The 26,829-nt window shown below is 35.6% G+C and overlaps 1 protein-coding gene across 2 annotated transcripts; it reads left to right on the top strand.

Annotated features, from left to right (window-relative positions):
• Positions 1-204: 204 nt before the first annotated feature.
• Positions 205-19,401, top strand: LOC150081456 (uncharacterized). 2 transcript variants are annotated; one of them, XR_016547275.1, is made up of 3 exons: positions 205-718; positions 18,052-18,914; positions 19,238-19,401. XR_016547275.1 is itself a non-coding variant. In XM_090379311.1 (2 exons), exons 1-2 carry the CDS (start codon positions 234-236, stop codon positions 18,710-18,712), a joined length of 1,146 nt encoding a protein of 381 aa, XP_090235437.1. In that variant the 5' UTR covers positions 205-233; the 3' UTR covers positions 18,713-18,967. The 2 variants fall into 2 exon arrangements, 1 of the variants encoding a protein (XP_090235437.1); XM_090379311.1 differs by lacking the exon at positions 19,238-19,401 and having other exon boundaries at positions 18,052-18,967.
• The last annotated feature ends 7,428 nt before the right edge of the window (positions 19,402-26,829 follow it).

A 26,829-nucleotide genomic window follows, 5' to 3' on the forward strand; every position in this document is an offset into this window, starting at 1 on the left:
TCTTCTCAGATGCCATCTTTGAACATTAATCGTTACATCTCAGTTTAAGGAGAATAAAAAGTGGCAGGGGGGGGCGGTCCTGTTATTCGTATTAATTAACATTGTTTAAAATGCTTTTATTCTATATTTTTTTAAGATTTTATATTTACATGATATTTAATATTACTTTGGCTAAATTTGCTAATTGAATTTTTATCCTTCAGATTTTTTCTGATCTTTCTTTTGGATATACCATGAAAGAAGAAATGGATGTTAACAACAAAAAGCACTTTGTAAAAGGAAGAGATAAGAATAAACATCATAGAAGCAAAAAAAGCAGTAAGCATTCCCTGAAAAGAAGTAAGGAATATAGAAGAAGAAATAAATATGAAAAGGAAAGAAAAGATATATCACCATTAGCAATTAGAAGGCGTGATTATCATAGAAATTCTCCAATAGAGTTGGTTGTAAGTGGTTGTAGAAATACTGACAGCAGTAGTAGCAGCAGTGATGAGAGTGAATATGAAAGGCGACATCAAGAAAAGCATAGGAATGAAAATAAATCTAAATTATCTGAAGATGTTCAAGAAGGGGATAAAAAGCAAAAGATCACTACAGATAAGCATGACAAGCATGATCTAAAGGAAAGATCTTTTCATAAACTAGAAGACAAGAAACGAGTTGGCAGGCATAAGGATTATTTTGATCAACAAGAAACAAGAAAAGAAACGCATACGAGGTAAGCTTCATAATAAAATTGGCCTCTTTTGGTTTGAATCTACAAAGAATATTACATTAAGTAGTATATTGCTATTATATGAGCTGACAGAATCTCAAAGAAAATGTTATGTAATCCTTAAGTAATGTCATGTAGGGGACAGGACAGTGGTGTGCAGACTTGGAGGGGGGATAGTGACTGTTTGTGAGGTGCAAAAAATTTTTAAGATTCTGAAATAATTTGTATACTTTCACACTTGTAAATATGTTAAAATACTGTTAGTGAATTCATTTTAACAAAAATATTCCAGGACAACTTTCCTTATTAGTAGTGCTTTGTCGCATTTTGAACAAAATTCTTTTGAACTATGTGAAAATTATGAATAATACTGTGTATTATATATTATAAATATGGTTATTGGGGGATTTGCTTAAAAAAAAAAAGGATGGTTTAAAAGATACAGAAAAAAATGTATCATACCTCTATTTCCACAATTTTCAGTTAATTATGTTCAAATCATTCAAAGTTATTTTTTTTTACCTTCCTGACCTTCTAATTATTATTATTATTAGCCATATGGTACAAGGAAGCCTGAGGCTTATGCTGCACCAGCCAGGAAAAAAAATCCAGAGTTACCCCCAGAGAGAGAGAGAGAAAGTAGAAAGGAATCACTAAGAAAGAGAAGAATGATGATATCCAGCTCGGGACCCTGGATTTGCCAAACCCATACTCACCAGATGTGAACCCCCGAGTAATGGTATGCAGCAGTATGTCGCACCATCACGTTTTTGCCAAAAACTATGTGATAATGATGATACTTGTCAGGTGATGGATTCCTGTTTCAACAGTTACTTTCATCTGGTTTTTTTTTTTTTTTTTTTTAGTTTTTGAATAATTTTTTTAAAAAAATTCTCATATCTCATACCAAAAAAAAAATCATGGAAAAGCAGGTATGGAACCCTAAATGAAAAAGGCCTCTATGTTTTTGTGATTGCAAGTCATTTGCACTAAATATGGCAGGTTTTGCTGAATGAGTGAGCCACTCATTCAGCAAAAACCTTTAGAAATAGTAATCTAATTTAACTTGCATAATCTGAATTCACACATTTTCAAGTTCACTGAACTTGAATTTTTACATTACTATGTTCAAAAGAAAAGTAAGGCATTAAATGCAAAAATTAACAAATTAATATGGCAAAAGTAATGTTTTATACAGGTACAGTAAGTGTCATATGAAAACCTAATGGGCCAAATGCTTAAGGAGAGATAAGGTGAATTACTCTGGACAGCATTTTCAAAGTATACTGAAGAAAAGCTTTATGAAGTCACTTCCTGTTCTCAGGAGAGATTTCTTATCAGTCTGTACAATATTTAATTGGGACTAGGACATGAATATTTATAATTAAGCACTTATATGATTTAATTCTGTGACATCCATGTACAGTATTCATAACACTTAACACTTAAGTTTCAAAATGACTAGATGTTTTGTTTTACCACAGGATGTAGGAGTAATAGCATTGCACATGCTGGATGCAGCTTAAAACTTTTATTACAAAAGAAAGGATTGTGAGGATGGAACACAAAATAAAGGGTGGGAAAGTACTGCTACATTCCTACAATTGCTCAAACTGAGCATTTTGCATAACACAATAAGTAGAGATGAATCTATAAATACTGCTTTGGTCGAATCACAGCACATCGTGTAAATTGTTAATATCATGTTATGCAAAATTGCAGTGAGGTTCTCAAACACATAGATGCAGTCAAAAAATCCAGATGATCAAGATCCAGAGATCTCAGTAGCCATGCCCCTTATCCATTTTCCTGGAAATGTCACATCCAGCAACAGTGGACCTCCGAACTGAAGTGTGCAGGTGGGTCATCATGCTGAAAGCATCAAGTGTTTTTTTTTTTGATGAACCATCAAAAGCATGTCTTCCATTTCATTGGTAATACTTCAGATGGTCAGGTAGAAGATATAGCCCAACGATGTTGCTCCAAATGTAAATCTGATGGTGAATTGTTTTTGCACCATGGACAGTTTCATTGGGACCATTTCCAGCCGTTTCAACTATTAAAGATGCCATTTCTCACGAACTATATTTGCTTCATGAATCCAAAATGTGGCCCAATAGGTTTGTATCTGCCTCATCCAGTTGTAGAAACTAATCACAAAATCCACATGGTTATACCTGGGAACGTTGTAAAGGTTGCAGCCCTATGCTGTTTGTTGTGGTTTGGATATAGTTAAAATCTGTAGGAGTCTCTCTCTCTCTCTCTCTCTCTCTCTCTCTCTCTCTCTCTCTGCTGATTAGACCACATTTAGAATATAATATTCAAGCCTGGAGAACATACCAAAAAAAAAAAAAAAAACTTCTGAAGATTTCAGAAAAGGGAAACCTGATTAGTGATGAGTGCAATCTATACACATATGAAGAATGGCTTAGAAGATGTGGACTGCAGTTTGACAACCAGACATCTAAGGAAAGATCTAATTGAGGTGTGTAAGGCACTGAAGGAATTGAGTAAAATGGATGAGCAAAATCTGTTTTCTCTGTGTATGTGAGACCCGAAACAGATCATAAATAAAAAATCTTAGGGAATAATAGAAGATTGGATCTCATGAAGTTAATTCACAGGCAGCAGGTTGTCCAACACCGGAATAAGTTGTTTCCCAATGTAGTGGAGGCAGTGAGTATGACTAAGTTGAAAAAAGAATTTACCTTGTAAATTCTTTTTTAAAAGGATCTTTGTAAAAAGGATTATTACCTTGTGGGAATGGGGAATAGTTGTTTTTGTTTTGTTTTATTTTATTTTATATTATTTATCTTTTTTATTTTTATTTTTTTGGCTGATGCATAAAAAAGTCTGCCTCCTTGCATCACTTAGCCTTACTAATACTAAAGTCATCATCTACTACATATAAGCTACTTGTATGGTTTCTTGAAATCTGGCACTCACCTCCTTCTCGACCATGTTGCCTAAACTGAGATTAGGCAATATAGAATAGTTCAGTTACATAATCTCAGAACCTTCCATGTACATATATATAGAATTAGATTCAAACTCACCACATTCTCTCAGTCTGCAGTTAATATCATGTTATGCAAAATTGCAGTGAGTTTCTCAAACACACTAGAAACACATAGATGCAGTCAAAAAATCCAGATGATCAAGATCAAGGTACTGGAGAACATTTGCATCTGGGTGAAAGTGGGTTGCATAGCATATCTTTGAGTGGCTACATTCACCCTTACATATTCCTAATATCAAGTACACATCATACTGTTTCTCCAATTGATAAGCTTATCATGAGCTAATTCACGATATTCGAAATTGTTGAATTCCTTAAACATGCTCTATCAGCAGAAGCTGTCAATTCAGCATAGCAGAATGGCTCAGTTACATAATCTCAAAGCCTTCCATGTACATATATATAGCATCAATAAGAGTGATATCAAATTGAAGATATTTGAGAATCATTGGATTCCTTAAACATTCTCTATCAGCAGAAGCTTTCAGTTTGGCATAGCAGTAGTTGTGTCTATTAGTACTTGTGTAGAGAACATATCATACACATTTTCTCAAGTAGGCAATGTCATAGCATAAATAAAACCTTCATATCATATCTTGAAAATGACATCCTTTATCCAAAAATACCCAAGAGTATTTTCTCTTTATTTTTCTTTAAGTGTTTGGCCGATTAGGTTTTCATTCATAATTTATTCATTATACCATTTCCTTACAAAGGTAAGGGGAATTTTTTTTGTCCTTTGCTCCAGTCCCCCTTTATTCCCATCTACCCTACCTGAAGTAATGCAATGTAATGGTTTGTCTTGCTGGTATACAACTATCTGCAGAGTAGTGTCCTTTATCACTTTGAAGAAGGTGTATCAAACTATTAATCTTGCTTTGGGATCAACTATAAGTGTTTTTGCTTTCTTCTTCAATCAGATGGTATTTTTGATACAGGACAAATATGAGTTAAATTTAGAAATGTTTCAATGACTTTGGAATTGACAGTATTGGAAAGGTATTGTTAAACTTTATGTTTGGGATTGATGCCATGTTTTATAATTTCAGGCATGTTTATTTTATGAATTCATGTTTTAATTTTTATTTTACTCTATAAATTTGGTATATAAGTTGCAGTAACAAAGGAAGAAAGGGTGTAAAAAATAATTTTGACATGATGTACTTAGATTTCAGTAAAGCTTTCGACACTGTTTCAAATTTCTTATGGAAATTAAATACAAGGAATGCTCCTGTACAAATTGGAGCAGTGTGGCATTTGGGGCAAGTTACTGCCACGAATAAAGGGATGGGTGAGTGAAAGAAGACAAAAGTGGTAATAAATGAGCACTGCTTCTTGGACTAATGTTGTTATGGATTCCTCATTGTTTGATGCTGAGCCCATACTTCTCAGTATTTGTTAACAGTTTTTATGAAACCATATAAGCATTCTTGGGTTTAAAATGCACATTTTAACATCAATGAATTTGTTCCACCTTCTTCCTCAGATGAAAACAGTTCATGTATGCATACAATTGGCTGATTAGTCCAAATCTGGAATACTGCATACAGGTGTGGAAATTTCATTTTAGGAAGGACATAGATCTTTTGGAAAGGTGCACTGAAGAGCAGCAAGATGTAGTTGAGGATACAAAAGGATATATATTGGTGCCTCCGTAGCCAGGTGGGAAGGAGCAGCAGTGTGTAGAACACGCTTCTTGATTAGACCGGGGTTCGAGCCCGTCACCACCAAATACGGAGGATGCGGAAAGGTCAGGGAATGACCACCGCATATTCCGGAGCAATATGGCCTTAGTTGCTAATGCTCCTAAAAACCAAATAACAAACAACAAACAAACAAACAAAAGGATATTCTTATCATTTTGTATAAGAATAAGAAAGAACAGGGTTCTATAAATTGCTATATCTGGAAATCAAGTACAGCAGGCCCCCGTTATAACGCGGTTCGCTTTATGCTGATTCGCTATAACGCTGTTCTTATATTATAACCCGTATCTGACTATAACGCTGTCACAGATCACTATAACGCTCTTTTACAGATTACATTTTTCACATATTTAACGAAATCGTTTCATTTGATGGAGTCGATAGCTTGAAAATGAATAGCAAAACAGCATTAAAACGTTTCCCACGCCGACTTGAGCAATTTTCCCACGCTCAGTGAAATTTTCTTTCACGCTAATTTAAGTACAGTCACTTGTAACGTAGTTCCGAGATCAACATTTTAAAAAATGATCAAATATATTGCTTGTAATATTTGCGTTATATGCATTTATCCGAAGTCTAGTTAGTCATCACTCAGTACAGTATTAGACATCATGCGTAACGGACAGTTTACTTGAACATTGTATCATAATTAATTCAACCAACGCAGTTATATTTTCGAAGAGCTAATAATGACCGACAGGAATGAAAATGCAACAACGTCTGGGCGCAGTACAAAGACTATAAATGTAAGAAAAAGACTGAATTTGAAAATTAAATTAGACATTTTGAAGCGAATCGATTCCGGTCAACGACAAGCGGATGTGTGCCATAATTTAGGACTTGCAAGTTTAACTGTAAGAACAATTATGAAAAAATAAAGAATTAATTTTAGCAGCGGGAAAGATAGCTGTTCCACTGCAAGCAACTAGGACTAGACCGGCTATTAGGATTGAAATGGAAAGACTAATTTTTTTGAAGATAATATTCCAATGCAGAATTCAGTTAAGTTAAATATTAAAAAGAGAGAGAGAGAGAGAGAGAGAGAGAGAGAGAGAGAGAGAGAGAGAGAGATTAGCCAATACGATGATCTGAAGAAAACTCGCCTAAAAAAAAAAATGTGGAACCATTTAAAACTGGTAGAATATTAAAATCCCGGGAGAAGCCGCTAGTGCGGATTAAGGAGCCGAAACTTTCAAAAAAGAACTTGTTAAAATTATTGAAGAGGGGTATTATGTGTTATACTTCTCAACAAGTTTTTAACATAGATGAAGCAGGACTTTTGTGGAAACAAATGCCAAAAAGAAGTTTCATATTGAAAGAACAAAAAACATGCCAAGTTTCAAAGCGGCGAAGGATCGGTTGACTTTATTGTTGGGTGGTAACGCTGCGGGCCATTTAAAATTAATACCCCTTTTAGTTTATTTGGAAGAGGGCCAAAGTTCAACTCAAAATCCACACATTTTTCATGATTAAATTCATCCATTAAATTAAATCAATTAAATTCATTATTTTAATTGGAATTTTGTTTACTTTTGAGACGCAAGTAGTTACCACATAATTATACGTATGTAATGCAGAATATTTTACATGTGCAAATATTTGAATATTAAATATTTTGACCGACATTTGTGCATCTTTTCATTACCGTTTATTATTGATTAGGAAATATCCTATGGCACCGACCGCAGCTCACAAATACATATGTTACCTTATGGGAAAGCGGCGCTCGCTTAGCGCGGATTCACTTAGCGCTCTGTTTTTCCGGAACGAATGATCAGCGTTAAGCGGGGGTCACCTGTATCTGCATGGTGACCTAATTAGCATTAGTTGAGGCATATGATGCAAGAAAGCAAGCTTATACAGCATTGAAATATATAAGAAATGTATAATTGAAATATATTAGACCACATTTAGAATATCATATTCAAGTCTGGAAAACATACCTAAAAAAAAAAAAAAAACTTCTGGAGATTTCAGAAAAGGGCAACCTGATTAGTGATGAGTGCAATCTATACACATATGAAGAATGTATAAGACTTCAAAGGAGTTAAGCAAATTAAATGCTGATGGAATCGTTACCCTTTCTTAGATGAAACACAGAATGGAGCATAAATGTAAATTTAAAAAGGATTGTTGCAGAATAGATATGCAGGAATTTGCATTTAGCCAAAGACTAATCAGTTGTTGGAATAAACAACAACAAATAAACAATGAGGAAATGAAGGTTGGTTTTTTTTTTTTGCTGGTGCTGTTTAAGCTTTGCTTCATCATGGTATCAATACTAATACATCTAAACCTCTTTTTACATGATAGATATGTTCCTAAAAATTATGCGTAAAAAGAACTGACTCCATAGAAAAAGTGAAGATTGGTTCCAAACTTGAAATATAAGCAAAATAATGAAAAAAACAAACAAACATTAAATTCATTAGGATCATAAGATTTTTATTTACATTTCATGGAGAACACACATAATGAATTTTAACAACTTTTAAAAAAAACTTATTCATTTCAGTTGTTTGCTAAGGATTCTATAAAAAAAATTGTTATTCGCTATCAGTGTCTGACAATGAATGCAAAAGCTTTCATTTCGTGAGACTGTAATATCACTAGATATGGTATTATCGTCATCGACTTCCTCCTCAACTTGTGGAATTCTTCTTGTCATGTCTTGAACAAAAGTACCACTGGTTTGTTTCAGTAGTTTTAGGCATGAACTCAGTTATTAATCGCTGTGTTGATGCTTTAGATAAGTTGCGATATAATTCTCTGTATGAAGACATTAACAACTTAAGCTCATGTGAAAACTTCCCAGCACATTCTTCATTTGGATCATGTCGGGCAAAATAATTGCCTAAATTACTGGCCAGTTTAAGACCTTCTTTAATTATATCAGCAGTAAAAGTAGGATTAACTTGATCATTATCATTAACTTCTTCACTTTTAGGAGTCTCAGAAACAATCTCCACTATTTTGTCTTCACTAAGAGGTTTGTCAATTAACAATTCTTCGATATCTGCTGAAGTAAGGTCATAGAATCCTTCTCCACCAATTTCACATGCCAAACTTATTATATTGGGGAATTCTGCAGTTTTATTGAAAGGAACAGGAGCATTCTCTTTAACACATGCTGGCCAAATAGCATTCCAGCATGCATTCATAGTTTCTGGTCTCTATTCAGATAACGAAAATTGAACCTGATCAATACAATCCATAATTGAAAATTTTTTCCACACATCCATAATTCAAAATTTTTTCCACACATCCATAACTGAGAGTGTTTCATCATCATTTAGCTTGTTCAAAACGAACTGAAATGTTCGTCTGACATAATGTTTTAAAAGTCGCAATTATACCCTGATCTAGAGGTTGTAGCAATGATGTGGTATTGGGCGGCAGAAAACAAAATTGCACATTTGGGTGTTCTATGGCAGGATGACTGCGTGCATTATCAAGAATCAAAAGCACTTTAAATTCGAGACACTTGTCATTCAAATAGCGTCTAACTTCTGGCACAAAATGTTTGTGGAACCACTCAGTGAAAATATCAATGGTCACCCAAGCTTTTTTGTTGGCCATCCAATGAACTGGCAATTTTTGAAAATCTACGCCTTTCATTGGCTGTGGTCTTAATGATCGATTTATGAGCAGTGGTTTTAACATCCGATCTCCTAAAGTTCAAACAAAATAGGAGTCTTATGCGATCCTTTGCTGCTTTGAACCTACCAACAGATTTTTGCATATTTGATACATAAGTTCTGTTTGGCATTTTTTTCCAGAAAACACCAGTTTCATCCATATTCCAAACTTGTTCACAAGTGTAACCTCCATCTTCAATTATTTTAGCAAGTTTTTGTGGAAATGCTTTAGCAGCTGTTTCCTCAGCAGAAGCCGTTTCACCTTTAATTTTTATATTATGAAGAGCATGTCTTTTTAATAAACTTAGCCAGCCAACCATTGCTTGCATGAAATTCATATTTTTTCCTCGATTGAGATGAAGTATCTGGCTGCAGTTTTTTAATCTGTTCATAAAATCTCAATGCTGATTGCTTGATGGAATTTCCATCAACTGGCATTCTTTTTTGTACATTATCTTCTATCCACATTACTAAAGCTTTTTCGACCTTTTCTAGAACAATGTCTCTTGTGTATGATGATAATTTCACACTCGATTTTGTACCAGAACATACTGCTTTTCTAATAGCCTCTTCATTTTTCTTTATGGATCGTATAGTTGATTCATGGATTCCAAAATGCTTACCCACAGCCATCAGACCTTTCCCAGTTTGAAGACGATCTAAAATTTGAATTTTTATATCCAAGGAAACGGCTTTCCTTATTTTTTTGGTTATTGGCAACATCATGTGAGGGCTGGATTAAAATCTTCGGCTAATGAAATGAAAGTTTGAAAATTAGCAAATTAGCAGCGTTAGCAAAATTCTTGGCAAAATTAATATTTTATAACACGATTTTTATTTTGATTTCACTTAAACAATGCAAATGCAAAAAATGCGGTAACTGTGTTGTCTACTCAAACACCAAATCCAAACTGCTAAGAACTGCTTTTTTAATTCGGGGAATTCTCAATAAATGAAATTCGTAAGAATTTTCTAAGTTTATACGAGAAACCAAATTCAAACTGCAAACAACTGCTGTTTTTTTTTTTTTTTTGTTTATGCACAGTCAGTTATGTAATTCGGAGAATTTAGAATTTTCTTAATTGAAACGAGAATGCAATTCTACAAAATTCTCAGAATTTTCTTGAATTACGGATTTTTTCCTAACTTAGATTTTAGGTTGGTCACGTAAAAGTGAATAAAAATCAGGAAAAAAAAAATTATTTTTGATATCCCAGTTCGCGTAACTCCGAATTCGTGTAAAAAAAATTTCCATAAAAAGAGGTTTAGGTGTACTGAATGCTTTAATTGATGGCAAATAGAATCAGATTGAGGAAATTACATCACTGGGTCCAACAGTGTTCTTTAAATTAGCTGCCTATTTCGAAAGTTTGTGAAATCAAGAATACCGAAAAGTAAATTTTGGCCATCCTACCTTTTACTACAACTGGGAATCCACATCTATCCTACTTGGGCAGAGAGGGGAGGATTGAAACCATACTTTTAAATTACAATGAAAAATATTCATCTAAATGTATTCCATGTTATTTATATAAAATCATTGCAACACTATATTTCACTTGGGCAAGTATTTTTCAGCTTACATTTTTTTTTTTATGATCTTGAGCATATTTTGCTTTTCTATACCTTGAAAATTGTGTTGAAATTCTCTGTAATAAATAGAGAATCCATTTTCTCTATTGATTGTAGTCTTTATTTTAGTATAATACTTTAGATACTATGCACTGCGTGATTTGATTTAAGCTTAGATTCATAAAATTAACTATTCAGATTCACAGGCCATAATATATAAGAATATTCCCTTTAGAAATTGTTTTTTCGTGTTGCTAAAGCAGTGGTTTTCAACTGGGGTGCCATGTAATTTGGGTTTAAGTTACTTAAATTTATTTTTTTTTAATTTATATATTATTTCATTATAAAAAGGTACATACTTGTTATTGTGTTCCATAAGCCACAATAACAGTATTTACATATGTCAATTGATCGTTCTATTTACAATTCCAAAATAAAAAAAATACAAAAAACGTCACATTATAAAAGATAACAGTTTAGTTACATACGATATTTAATATTGAATGTAATGAAACTGTTACACAAAGATTGCATACAATTGTGCCAAAGGTTAACAGTATTGAATATTGCGTTACAGTTAATGTAATTACTGTTAAACTTTTGTGCTCCCTTGTTCCGTGGGACTCGACATGGCACAAAAATGTGTTCCAGTAATTGTTTTTTTGATTCTTTATATAGGGGTACTAAAATTTAGTACCTTTATATAAAGAATAAAATTATTATATAAGTATATGTAATTTGTATTATGAATTGTAATTTTGTTTATAATTATATTATTATAATAGCTACCTTAAAACATATTTTTTTGATATTAGAGATATGTATGTGTGTGTGTGTGTGTGTGTGTGTGAGTGAGTGAGTGAGTGAGTGTATATAAAACAATAAAAATAAATTAGAATAAGAATTAATAAAAAAAAATTAAAAATTAATGCCAGCAGCATGGCAAGACAGAAGAGCGAAAATAGTAAAAATTAAACATAACAACCAAACCAATAGGGAGGGAAGAGAGGGGTAACAAGAGTAAAAATAGCATTAGCATTAGTAGAGGCATATGATGCAAGAAAGCAAGCTTATTCAGCATCAGCCAAAAAAAAAAAAAAAAAAAAAAAAAACACACACACCATTCCCATTTCACCCCTCCGTTCGTTCGAAATACCTGTCCAGTTCAGCCTTAAATTTGTTTAGGCTATCAACTTCAACAACAAGTGATGGAAGTCGGTTCCACCAACCAACCACCCGCTGGCCAAAGGCAAATTTCCGCACATCTATCCGACATCCGTCCTTCCTCAATTTGAATTTATGCCCTCTGAGGTGATTATTCTGGGCAAGATGAAGAATCCCATTGGCATTGAGCATGCTCAAACCATTCAAACCCTTATACACCTCTATCAGATCACCTCGCCGGTGCCTAGTCTCCAGACTCTGTAATTTGCAAAACTTAAGCCTTTCTTCGTAAGAGCAACCCTTTATTCCATTCACTAATCTTGTTGCCCTTCTCTGTACCCGTTCCAGCAGCTCTACATCCTTCTTGAAATGAGGCCTCCAGACCTGTATACAGTACTCAAGATGTGGCCTAACCATTGCCTTATACAAGGGAATAATCACCTCCTTATCCCTGCTAGAAAAATTCCTGTATATCATTGACAAGACACCACGAGCTACTCTTGCAGCTCGTCTGCACTGCTCAGAGAACTTCATATCTGCCTGCACAATTACCCCCAGGTCCTTTTCATTCTCCACCACTGTCAGTGTAGTACCGCAGAGTTGATACGTTGCTCTGTGGTTACTGTTTCCCATATGTAGTACTTTACATTTGTCAGTGTTAAACTTCATTTGCCACCTCTCAGCCCATCTGTTCAACCTTTCCAGATCCTGTTGCAGCAGCATAGCGTCAGTAGTGTCCTTAACAACCCTGCCAACCTTTGTATCATCTGCAAACTTGGACATTAAACTTGATATACCATCATCAATATCATTCATAAACACCGTAAACAACAACGGACCCAACACTGAACCCTGAGGAACTCCACTAATAACATTAGTCCACGTTGAGCAGTGTCCATTGATTACCACTCTCTGTCTTCTGCCACTCAACCATCCCCTTATTCATAGCAGCAATTTGCCTCCAATGCCACACTGCTCCAATTTGTGCAGCAGTCTTCCATGTGCAACAGTATCAAAAGCCTTTCTAAGATCCAAATATATCAAAGTTATTCCCTGCATCCAGTTCTTTTGTGACTACATCATAGTATCCAATCAAATTGGTCAGGCAAGACCTGCCCTTAACAAAACTATGCTGCGTCTGAGCTAAAACTGAATTCTTGTCTAGATGATCCTGCAGTGCTTCTTTAACCAGTGCCTCCATTAATTTACCTGGAACAGAAGTTAAACTAACAGGTCTATAATTACTTGTGTCAGCCTTTGATCCTCCTTTGTGAATTGGGGTTACATTTGCACATCTCCAGTCTATGGGTACCTCCCCTGAGTCCAAAGAAGCTCTCATAATTATGGCTAAGGGTTTGCTTACTTCCTTTGCTGTTCTCTTTTAATATAACTGGATAGATCCCATCCACCCCAGGTGCCTTTTTTATGTTTATCCTCCACAATCTCTCCTCCACTTTCCTCTCAGTTATTACAAAATCATCTAGCTCACTGCCAATGTTTACTTTACCTACGTCATTCTCCTTCCTGAATAACTCCTCATGCGTGAATGTAGATGCAAAATACTCGTTTAGATTGTTAGCCACCTGAGCAGGATCCTCAACTGTTGAACCATCAATATCCAGTGGACCAATCTGATTCATCCCTTTCCTTCTTGAGTTTAAATAGGTAAAGAACTCTTTTCTGTTTTTCTTTGCATCCTTTGCCAAGGATTTTTCGTAGTCTGCCTTTGCCTGCCTAATCTCCTTTGTGACTTGGTTACAGACCAACTTATATCTATCATAGGCTTCCATGTCACCCATTAATTTGTATGTATTCCATGCATTTTTCTTCTCTGCCACATGTCTCATTAGTTCATCTGACAACCATTTAGGCCTAAACCTTGAACAATATTTCTTAGTTGGTATGTAAAGCCTGGTAGCTTCCAAGATTAGTTCCTTGAATGCTTCCCATTTTGAGTTTGCTGTTGGTAACATCATCAGTTGGTCCCACTGTATAGAATTTAAATACTGTCTCAGACCATCATAGTCGCCTTTACGAAAACAAAAACCCTTCCCTTTACCTCTGATGGTAGTTACCTCCTTGAGTAAATCCCACTTCAACACACTGTGATCACTGCCACCTAGTGGTTCATTTATCTGCAGATTCTTAATGCATGAAGAATCACTACTGATAATCAGATCAAGAGTATTGCTCCCTCTTGTTGCCGCACGAATATGCTGATGTAGAAAACAATCATCCAATAAATCCACAAAAGCCTTGCTAGTGTGTGAGTGACCAACCCACAAATTCCAGTCAATATCTGGGAAATTAAAATCCCCCATTATAAGACTCTGATTTACTGGCCCACCCTATTTCCCTGTACAATATCTTATTATACTCATCAGAGTCATTAGGCCTATAGCACACTCCTACTCTCAATTTTGATTTCCCTATGCTTATGTCACACCAAACTGACTCGACACTGCCCTGTCCATCGATGTCGACTGGCTTCACTTCCTTGGATTTTATGTGTTTCTTAACTAATAGCATAACCTCTCCTCCCCTCCTGTCCTGTCTATCCTTTCTATACACATTGTATTCCCCAAATTCCAGTTCCGCATTCCTTATATCTGTGTGACACCACGTCTCTGATATCCCAACAATATCTGCCTTTGATGTTTTGAGCAATACCTCAAATTCATCAAATTTATTTACCAAACTCCTAGCATTGGTGTACACGCAGGTATACATGCACCTGTTTCTATTCCTGGCTACCCTAACACAACCCATGTGTTTACTTGTACCGCAATGGCTCCCAGCAGTCCCTGAAATATCCTGCATCTTGTTTTTCAGGCTTCTGCTCATTTCAATAGAAGCAGTGCAAGAATCACTTCCACCTCTGCCAGTGGCTACTGTTAATTTATTAGTCCTTGTATCCCCCCAACTAGTTTTCCGACCCTCCTAACATTGCCTCGACAGCATCAGCAAAAATTCTTGCACCCTTTCTATTTAAGTGTATCCCATCCCTGTAGAAGCAATGTCTCCTGTTAACAAGTACAGTCCAGGCTGAAAAAAATTCTACCCCTTGAGCCTTGCACAATCCCTCCAGGGCCGAATTGATCGACAAGGCTCTCAGCATATACTCCCTCCTATCGTGTCTGGGCAGAATTGCAGACACTTTCAAATTCAACCCTAATTCACGGCTTTTTTTCAACAGTGACCTGTACTTGCTAAGTAATTCCGCCGGTCTCCTACTCTTAATATCATTAGTGCCAACGTGTACAACTATATCACCTTTTGTGCCCTTAAAAGATGATATCCGCTCTACAACGTCATCAACCTTTGCCCCTGGCAGACATACCCTGGTCCTATTCCACCTATCCTTTTTATAAAGCATGTTCCCCGTTTCCCTGACAATAGAGTCACCAACAACTACTAGTTCCTGTGGGACCAGTGCATTCTGCCTAGGGGGCTGCCTCTGTGTTGCCTGATGACCAAGTGCAAGCTCTGGCGTTGATGTGGGCAGCTGAGAACTTGATGGGCCCCTCAATTTATTTCCTTCGAGGGCATCCACCGTGTCCTTCAAGCTCTCATAAAGGCCCATAACAACGCTGAGTTGTCGCCTGATTTCCTTGCACTCCTTACATCGTGCACACACAAAGACATCCCCCTTGGCAGTATCATGTCCCGTACCTGACTGCTCCGCAAACATCAAGCAAACTGTGCATTTTAAAAGACTGTGATTCAGAGGGCAACTGCCCCCCTCAGTTCTCCCCTGAGCCACAGCACTCCCATTAGCTTGAGCCTTTTGCTTTGCTGCTCTGGTCTGAGTCATGATTCCGATTTAATTCAATAAAATTTCAATTTCAGAACAAAATTAAATCCTTAAGTTATATCCCAAAACAGTTAGAAAGCTATATTTATTTTTTCGGTATCGAGTGTTTTCTACGAGTTCCCTTTATACAACTTCCGTATCACGTGTACGGAAGTTGCAGCAGAAACTCTCTAAGATAATTTAGAACATCTAAATGTGAAGATAATAAAATAGTAATCCATTAAATTTCAAATGCCAATTAAATAGAAATTTAGCACCCCCTCTGATGGGCACCAAGTCCAAATTTATGTGAAATATCACCAACAGAGAAGTAAACCACTACAATAAAAAAAACCAAAAAGTGGACTGGTCATTATGCCTCATCTCAACAGAGGACCACAAAGCCAATAATGGTCAGGGAATTGCTGCATTTCATCGCTGGACAAATCGCCGCAAAAGCGAGTCGATCGAAAGATCAGTCTGCCACTCTATCCCCAGATCGAACCACCAATGCAGAGGACTTAAATAGCGACTTGAGGCAGCAAAAATTAAAAATAGAACAAATAAGAGCACTCCAATGCAAAACCACACCACTGACAAAAAGTAATCTTAACCAGATTATATAGATGAATAATGAACTATGGATGGCAGCACAGATGCAGCATTAGCAAATCCACCCACTCCTGTCATGAGATATAATTATACATATATTTGAATAACGTTTGAAATAATTGGAAACTGAATCTTTGAAATAAAATAAAAATCAGAGGCAGCAAAAAGCATATTCCTCTGCATGATGCTTGAAATATACCAATTTCTATTTTCTACCATTTCTATTTTACCAATTTCTACCATTCGTTAAATTTCTTTTTAATTGACATTCAAAATTTAATGGATTATTATTTTATTATCTTTACATTTAGATGTTCTAAATTATCTTAGAGTTTCTGCTGCAATATTTTTACTCTTGTTACCCCTCTCTTCCCTCCCTGTTGGTTTGATCATTATGTTTAATTTTGACTATTTTCGCTCTTCTGTCTTGCCATGCTGCTGGCATTATTTTATTATTATTTTTTTTATTCCAATTTATTTTTATTGTTATATTTCAAGCATCATGTAGAGGAATATGCTTTTTGCTGCCTCTGATGTTTGCTTTAGCTTTTTATTATGAAAGATTCAGTTTCCAATTATTGCAAACGTTATTCAAATATATGTATAAACACACACACACACACACACACACACACACACACACACACACACACACACACACACACAGAATCAGATATAACAGGCAGAAAATTGAGTAGGGGTGCCACAAAATAAAATAAATTACTCAAGGGTGCCATTATTAAAAAAAAAGGTCAAAAACCACTGTACTAGAGGAATGAACAAGAACCTTAGTGAACTTTAATAGGTAGGGTTTGACAGTTGATTTTAGTTCAAGCTTCATTGCAATCTAATTCATACTTTCTTCTACTCTAATGTATGTAGCATGAATGACTGACCATATTGCCAGTCAACAGCATGTAAAGAATGAGAAACATAAATCTTTTTTCTGGTCTTACATAGCATATATTAATAATTTATTGCTTTTAGATGTTTTCTGTACAATTTCTTGTTAATGCATACATTCTAATCTTTTTCCCCTCTACCTTTTTACTTAATTCAGATTATTTGGCTGTGTCACTTGTTTTATTAAAAGTAAATAATTAAATAATCAACACAAGCTAAACCAGTAATAGCATAAATGCCAACTTCAGTGTCCTAATCTCTGGGCATAGTGCACCCAGAGATTAGAGCTAGGTAGTGTATGTGATTGCCACGATTATGAGATTAACATTTCTTACCATACTGCCAGGTGGGCAGGAGCAGTAGTGCATAGCACCCGCTTCTTGATTAGACCGGGGTTCGAGCCCGTGACCACCAAATGCAGAGGATGCGGAAAGGTCAGGGAATGACCATCACATATCCCCGGAGCAATATGGCCTTAGTTGCTAATGCTCCTAAAAGCCAAATAACAACAACAACATCTTACAATACCACTGTCCTGGAGTGTAAAACAGATTATTCTTAAAGTTCACAGTTAAAAACACACAAATAGTACATAAAGAATGTCGACAGCTATCATCATCCCTCAGCACCACTTAATTATGATAGTATAAGCAAGTCTAGATTCCATAAAACACAATTATTATATCAGGGTGAGTGCATTTGGCTGGTGGATAGATTTTAGTTTAATTTCCGGCAGTTAATTATTGTTTTTAAACCAATATGGAAATCATTGAGTAGAATTTTTGTATGAGGTAGCTCATAGAATTGCATTTGGAGTTTTATCAACTTTTTTCAAATTGTATCATTTTTGTTAATTATCTGTTACTTAAACTTTTTTTTGTAACTGAGGGCTTCAATTAATTATAATAATTGTTTCATATTTTTTGTAGACGACGCAAACATGATGAAAGGAAAGCAGAGAAGATATTAGGCAGGCCAATTAAAAGAGAACTGGAAAGTGATGAAGAAAGAAAAAAAAGATCAGAAAATAAGAAGCATAAATCTGGCGAGAAATGTGGGAGTTCTTCTAGTGAGGCGAAAGAGCCCAAGCCAAACTTTGGTTTGTCTGGAAAACTGGCAGAAGAGACTAATATTTATAATGGTGTTGTAATAAAATATAATGAACCAGCAGAAGCTCGTAAGCCAAAAAGGAGGTGGCGTTTGTATCCTTTCAAAGGTGATACTGCATTACCATTTATTCCCATTCATAGACAAAGTGCATACCTATTGGGAAGATCACGGCTGATTGCAGACATACCAATCGATCACCCTTCGTGCTCTAAGCAACACGCAGTTTTGCAGTTCCGTTTAGTAAGCTATGAAAGGGAAGATGGCACAAATGGGAAACGTGTCCGTCCATATATTATTGATTTAGAATCAGCTAATGGTACTTTTGTAAATAATAAGCATATTAAATCCAGATGCTATGTGGAGCTACTTGAGAAGGACGTTGTTAAGTTTGGTTTTAGCTCACGTGAGTATGTTGTAATGCACGAAGATGTTAAAGATGATGAGGATGAAGATGATGGTGCTGAGAGTCCAGGTACATAACCTTACAGCTCATGTTAGAACTGAATGGTTTTCTGAAAAGATACATTTGAACAATAGTGAAAAGTAGCTCTATTTGTTCATTTCAGATATTGTGGATATAATCATAATAATGCTGTTTCAAATGTGAAAACTTGTAAATGTTTGAAAACAGTAATCATAAGTTAATGGAATTACAACAATGTCCCCATAACCAGCAGTACAGGTAATTATACTTTTGTGTTTTAGTGAATGTGTTCATTATTGTCTTACTGTTTAATCATATAATTATTTTTTTCTGAACCTTTCTGTACCTTGATTTATTCTTATTAAAAAAAATGGGTCAAACTTTAATTACTTCAGTAGTATTCAAAATTAAAAGTGTACTGGTAAATAAAATTACCTTTTATGTAATATATTTGTATTAGATTTCATTTCTATTCCATAAAAATAACCTTATAAGCAATATCAATTTCTCTGTCGTTATGAATTGCCTGTAGTGTACTCTGTATGTATTGTACAGTGGTTAATGATACAATACTTCTTCAGGTCCAAGATATAAAATATGTCTACAGGGGAAAGCAGCTTGCCAAATAGATTTTGTTGAGCATCACAGGATAAAACGTGATCAGTTTTCTTGCTAGAAGTGACATCAACTCGAACAATTAAAGCTAATCTGTGCATTCGGAAATCCTTATCCTCGTGTGACCTAGAATCTTCTTTGATGTAAAGTGATGCTACTGACGGTCAAGTAAAATTTTGGATTTCACTATAAAAGTGTCTTCTCTTGTTTTTAATTTTTTAGAATCTTTTGAGTTAATTTTGTTAATGTTGCCTAACCCATAAGCAGATGCACAGGGTATTTTTTAAAATTTAATTTTTTTTAATTTTTTTTTTTTTTTTTTACATTTTAGTATCATTAAAATACATTAAAACCCGGATAAGAAGTTTTCCAGTGGACTGGAGGTTTAGAACTTCTTATGAGGGAAAACTTCTTCCAAGGGAAAATGACCTAGGGGTATGAAACATTAACTACACAAATAAAAATGAAAAGATACACAAGTTAAAGATGATTTTTAAGTACTGTTTCAGAATTTATAAATTTTTACTCTGCCTATGGGAAACAGTTTTAAACTGAGGATATCTAATTGCTTAACATTCTGTTCATTAAACCCATTACCAAGTTGGAAGAATGAGTTTCTTTGGAGTTTCAACATACCTTAAAAGGTCACAATTACAATAAGAGAAAGAGCAAAAATCCACTAAGTAATTCAGAACTGTTCACAACTATCAGAACTTAGTGGAAAATGCTTCAGTGTGCTTCACATGGTCGATGCTATCCAGTTATGAAAACATTATATCGATGAAAACAATTGCAATATGTCACCTCCATTATATTAAAACGTTTGTACTAAAAAGGTTTTAGCAGTGAAAGCCTCAGACTACGGAAAATTCTCTAATTGAACAAGTTAGTGCCAAGCATCATTTTAGTTCATAGTGAATCACCAACTGAAGTAGGTGATATGGCATCGTTTCTGTTATATCTCTCATTATGAATGCCTTCACAATGAGTTTCCCTGATATCGAACTACCTCGAATAAGGTAGTTCAATATCACTTTGACAGTGGATTCTCGAATAGGCAACACTTCACCAGTGAATTCTCAGCAGCTACCACCACCCCTGGGTGGTGGTAGCTGCTGAGAATAAATAACATTAGTTATTTATTCTCAGCCAACATTTATTCTCAGCCAAGAATAAATAACATTAGTCTTCTCCATTGGTGAATTGTTGCTTATTCGAGATAGGGCAATTCATTGTGAAGGCATTTCATTCATAATATGAGATGTAACAGAAATAATGCCATTTCACCTACTTCGGTGATTTACTATGAACTAAAATGATGCTTGGCACTAAGTTGTTTGATTACCAAAATGTTTATATTGTTATATATTATATTAAATTTAAAAATAAAGAATTTCTATATTTATAAAACTTATTAAGTGGGAAAATGTCATTATAATAATACACCGTGTATTCTTTATCATGAAATTTTTACCTGAGAAACTTCATACGTGAAAAAATAATACATTTTTAAAATATATAGAGTTGAAATTGGGAATTAAGAAACCGAACCTAGTACGGGGGGGTGGGGGACTAGTTATGCAGGAATTTCTTATCCGGGTTCTACTGTATTTGGTAATGCATAAACACGTGTAACTGATTCTCTGCAACCTTCAGTTATTATTAACCAAAATAATCAGCTTGTTAATTAATCACAATAATGTTTGTTTAAAATTTGAATCAACATGCTATTAAAGTATTAGGACAGCTCTTTGCTATGTCTAATAACATACTGTATTTTCAAATTGTCATGTTTATGGCATCAAAACTTTACTTCAATATTTATGGATTTTTAAATTTTTATTTTTTCTTTCTTTTTCACCAAAATTTTCAAATCTTGAATACACTACCTCCATGAAACAATTACTGCTAATTATTCAATGTGAGTGATGTGATCAAAAAGCTTGGGACTGAATTAGTATTTTGGAAATGAAGTTTATCAGCTATTTGGATGGATCTCCTAAGTGATCAACTTGACAATGTGTACATTGATTCCAATGCTTCTGCAACTTCTAAAAGCATTCTTGAAAGCTTCTTTTGGAATTGCTAATAGTTCCATATCACATTCTGAATAATTTCCTTTCAGTTGTTGTGAATCTGTGCATTAGTTTAGCATTAGTTGAGGCATATGATGCAAGAAAGCAAGCTTATAAGAGCATCAGCCAAAAAAAAAAAAAAAACCATCCCATTTCACCCATTCGGTCAGTCCAAATATTTGTCTAGTTCAGTTCAGCCTTAAATTTATTTAAACTATCAACTTCCATAACAACAGATGAAAGTCTGTTCCAGCAATCAACTACCTGCTGGCTAAAGGAAAATTTCTGACATCTATTCTACATCTGTCCTTCCTCAATTTGAATCTGTACCCCCTCAGGTTCTTAATCTCAGCAAGTGGAAGTATCCCATCAGCATTGAGCTTGCTCAAACCATTCAAGGCCTTGTACACTTCAATCAGATCACTTCTCAGGTGCCTAGTTTCCAGATGCTGCGAATTGCAGAACTTAACCCTTTCTTCGTAAGCGCACCCCTTTGTTCCTCTCACCAATCTTGTTGCCCTTCTCTGTACTCATTCTAGCAACTGTACATCCTTCCTAAAATGAGGCCTCTGTACAGTACTCAAGGTGTGGTGTGACCATTGCCTTATATAAAGGGACAATCACCTCCATGTCTCTGCTAGCAAAGTTCCTATATATCATCGACAAAACTCCATGACCTGCTCTGGCAGCTCGTCTGCACTGCTCAGAGAACTTCATGTCCGACTGCACTATTACCCCAGGTCTTTTTCATTCTCCACCTTCCTGAATGTAGTACCGCACAGTTGGTACGTTTCTCTCGGGTTACTGCCACCCTTAGGCAGTACTTTGCATTTGTCAATATTAAACTTCAGTTGCCATTTTCACCCATCTACCTAACTTTTCTAGATCCTGTTGCAGTAGCATGCTGTCTTTACTATCATTAACAACCCTGCCAACCTTTGTATCATCTGCAAATTTGAACATTAAGCCTGATATACCTTCATTGATATCATTAATAAATACAGAAAACAATGTGCCCATCACCGAACCCTGGGGTACTCCGCTAATAACATTAGTCCATGTAGAGCAGTGTCCATTTATTACCACTTCCTGCCATCTCCCACTCAGCCATCCCTTTAACCATTGCAGCAACTTCCCCTTAATGGCATACCGCTCAAATTTGTACAGCAATTTTTCATGTGCAACAGTATCAAAAGCTTTCTTGAAATAAGTATATGATAACAAAATTATTTTTTGCCTCCAGTTCCTTCGTGACCACATCGTAGTATCCAATCAAATTGGTCACAGACAAGGCTTCCCCTTAACAAGCACATGCTTCGTCTGAACTATTACTCCTCCAGTTCCTTTGTGACCACATCGTAGTATCCAATCAAATTGGTCACAGACAAGGCTTCCCCTTAACAAGCACATGCTGCGTCTGAACTATTACTGCAGTCTTGTAGGTGATCGCCCATCACTTCTTTAACCAGTGACTCCATTATTTCCCCCAGAACAGGTCTATAACTATTTGTGTCACCCTTTGAACCCCCCCCCCTTGTGAATTGGGGATACATTTGCATATCTCCAGTTCTTGGGACCCCCCCCCCAAATCTAAGGATGCTCTCATAATTATGGTTAAGGGTTTGCTTACTTCCCTCGCTGCCTCCTTCAATATAACTGGATAGATTCCATCAGGTGCCTTTTTTATGTTTAACTTCAACAATTTCTCCTCTACTTTTGTTATTGCAAAATAATGAAATTTCCGTTTCCGTTATTACAAAATCATTTAGGCACCATGTTAGAGTTTAGTAAACTTCTGTCCTCCCCTTATAGAATTCCTCGTGTGTGAATGTAGATGTACAATACTCATTCAATTTGGCAGCTGTCTGAGCAGGATCATTAACAGTCGAACCACCAACATCAAGTGGACCAATCTGATTCATCCTCTTCCTTCCAGAGTTTACATAAGTAAAGAAGTCTTTCTTGTTTTTCCTTTACATCCTTTGCAAGGATTTCTCATAATCAGCCTTCACTTGCCTAACGTCCTTTGTGACTTGATTACAGGCTAGCTTATATCTGCCATAGGCTTCTGTGTCACCTTCTAATTTATATGCATCCCATGCATTTTTCTTCTCTGCACGAGCCTCATTAGTTCATCTGACATCCATTTATGCCTAAATCTAGAACAATATTTTTTATTTGATATGAAAAGCCTAGTAGCTTCCAAGATTAACTCCCCGAAGGCTTCCTTTAGAATTCACTGTTTTTAACGTCATCAGTTGATCCCACTGTATAGAATTCAAAAATTGCCTGAGACCACTGTAGTCTACTTTACAAAAACAAAAACCCTTCCCTTTACCCTTGATGGTTGTTACATGTTTAAGTAAATTCCACAGTCAGTAGACTGTGATCACTGTCACCTAGTGGTTCCTTTATCTGCAAATTCCCAATGCATGAGTTATCACTGCTGATAATCACATCAAGAGTATTATCCCCTCTGGTTGCCCCTTGAACATGTTGCTGTAGAAAACTGTCCTCCAGTAAATCCACAAAAGTTTTGCTAGTGTGTGAATGACCAACCCACAAGTTCCAGTCAATATCTGGAAAGTTAAAATCCCCATTACAAGATATTCTGATTTACTGGCCCACTCTCTTTCTCTGCACAATTGTTCATTGTACTCATCAGAGTCATTTGGCCTATAACACACTCCTAATCTCATTTTCCCTTTCCCAGTGTTTATGTCACACCAAACAGACTCAACATTGTGCTGTCCACCTATGTTAACTGGATGCACTTCCTTAGATTTTGTGTGTTTCTTAACTAACAGCATAACCCCTCCTTCCTTCCTATCCTGTCTGTCCTTTCTGTACACATTGTACTTTCCAAATTCTAATTCTGCACTGCTATATCTGTGTGACATCATGTCTTCAATATCCCAACAATATCTGCCTTTGATGCCTTGATCAGCACTTCAAATTCATCAATTTTATTTACTATATTTCTAACATTATAGTGTACATGCAAGTATACATGCACTTGTTCTTACTCTTAGTTACCCTAACACAGCCAATGTATTTACTTGTTCCATGATGACTCCCAGCAGCTCTTGAAATCCCCAGCACCTTGCTCTCTAGGCTGCTGCTCATTACAATAGAAGCAGTGCAAGATTCGCTTTTGCCTCTGCCCGCGGCTACTGTTAATCTTTGTCTGTAATCTCCCCCCCCCAATCCTTTAGGGAGGAGGGCTGGTTAAGCTTCAGAAACAAACAAAAAATCACGGGTGTTGAATCCAGTAAGTATGACAGATGAGCAATCACAGTGATGGAATGCTTCACATGAAATTCTTAAATGGAAAGCATCAATCATAAAAGTGCCAATTCCCTGTTTCTGTAATTCTTGATTTGCTTTTTGGCCATGCAAGATAAATTCAAAATGAAATAAGCCCTGTGAGTCAAAAAATATGATAGGCACCATCTTTGTGTTTGATCGAGATTGTCTTGCTTTTTTGGGCCTTGCAGAAGACAGTTTTCCACTAAGAGGATTGGGCTTTTATTTCCAGGTTATAGCCATACACCTACAATATGTCACCAGTAATGATGGAACAAATTGTCGGTCAGAACTAGTATGCTGATTGGTGAAGATCATGGCATATGAGAACTTGTCAATCTTTGTGATCATCAGCAAGGATGCAAAAAGCAAACTTGGCTGAAACATGTGATTCCAAATCTTGTGCTAAAATTGTTAGATATCCCATAAGAAATACCAAACTTTACAGATAATTAAACGTCGATCATGAATGTGAGAAACTGAATCGTTGGTTTTTGAAGTTGAAAGGCAAGCAGAGCAAGAATAAGCTTTGTTGGACAAGCAGCCCTCTTTAAACTGATGCAGAGTCTTCAAATGGCACGCTACATTTCCTCTAAAAGCTGCTTTTAACATTTTGTAGATTTCGGTTTTACTCTTCCCTAAATTATAACAAAATTTGATGAAAATTTTCTGCTTGGTAAAATCACCCATTTTAAAATTTGACGAAAAGTCTAAAACACCCATTTACCTCGCACTAATTTAGACTTGCTGCAGATAAACAGGTGATTCATGCATTTCCGTGTCTAAATGAGTCACTTAATGTGTTATGACAACTTCAACTTGCTACAATACTGCAGTTTTAAGATACAAAGTCATTCCCTGAAATTTTTGATCACACTTTGTATATTGTTTCTTTCTGTGGGATTTCTAGGGGAAAGGGGTTTTTTTTTTTTTTTTTTTTTTTAATAATTTTTTTTAGATATATCATAGTGCTCTGTTTAGTGTAGTTATTGAGAGATTCAGCTTATCTATAAAATGTTGTGCAGTTGCTTATGGGTTAAACATGAAACCCATATGGATTAAACATGAAAACAATATTTTTCTATGAGGATTTTCAATTGTTTTTTTTTTATGAATTACAAGTCCATTTCAGAAAGTCATCATGAAAAATAGCAATGCGATTTTAATCTAAACAAAATTTAATTTGTTTATTTAAATTTTTTTAATCTAAGTGTTAATTAGATTAGTGATGGGCATAATCGAATGATGTGGATATAATTGAAACAATCAAATGGTTTCCTATAATCAAAATAATTGATTATGACCTCTTGATATTACCCATCACTAATTTAAATAGGCAGAAAATTCTGAAAATCCTCTTTTTTATGTTATAATTTTTCCATCGTGATTAGTGTTATAATAGCCACACAGTACAATAAAGCCTCAGACTTGCTGTACCGGCCAGTGGGGGAGGGCCTTCCTGGGTTTCACCCCTCATGTAGGTACCAGTTCATCTGATCTTTCAATTTCCTAAGCTGACTGGCAACATCAGATACCCATGTAAGTAACTCATTCCAGTAATTAGCAAATTGCTGGCTAAAAGAAAACTTTCATCATGTAGTCATCCTTTTAATGATCTAATCAGGCATATTGCTTATTTTGGGCCCTTTCAAGAAGCTCTATCTTACTTTTTTACAGTGTGACCTACATATTTGGACATAAATCCAAGTGCGGTCTTATAATTGCTTTAATACAGCGTGATTATGACCTCCCTGTCTCTACATGGAAATGTTCAATAAACCATTGCTATGACACCTTGCCCCTCCATGCTTCCTGTCTACATTGTATGGATACATTCATATTTGCCTGTATTATAACCTGCAAATTGTTTTCTTTCTGTACCATTTTAATTCAAGTCCTCAAAGCATGTATTATTTTGGGTTGCTTTTTGTGGAGTGCATAACCTTGTATTGCTGCATGAAAACATAGATACTGCTTCTGTGTTCATCCTTGAAGCTTATGCAAGTCATCCCGAATGAGTGCTGGTTGCCATCGATCTTTAATTGCCCTCCTGACCTTGATAGAATGTACTGTATCCCTTCTTTGATGTCATTGAAGAAAATCAGAACAACAGTGGGCCCTGGTACTGACTTTTTGAGGGATCTCACTTCTAATATTAGCCCATTCTGAAGAGTAAT

This window comes from Mastigoproctus giganteus, chromosome 8 (assembly GCF_048544385.1).
Source record: "Mastigoproctus giganteus isolate SK-2022 chromosome 8, ASM4854438v1, whole genome shotgun sequence".
Taxonomy (NCBI): Eukaryota; Metazoa; Arthropoda; class Arachnida; order Uropygi; family Thelyphonidae; genus Mastigoproctus; species Mastigoproctus giganteus.

Excerpts from the sequence above, each read along its gene's own strand:
- LOC150081456 (XM_090379311.1), top strand. The coding sequence starts at position 234 with ATGAAAGAAGAAATGGATGTTAACAACAAAAAGCACTTTGTAAAAGGA. Across the intron at positions 719-18,051 it reads AGAAAAGAAACGCATACGAG|ACGACGCAAACATGATGAAA; the intron begins GTAAGCTTCATA and ends TATTTTTTGTAG.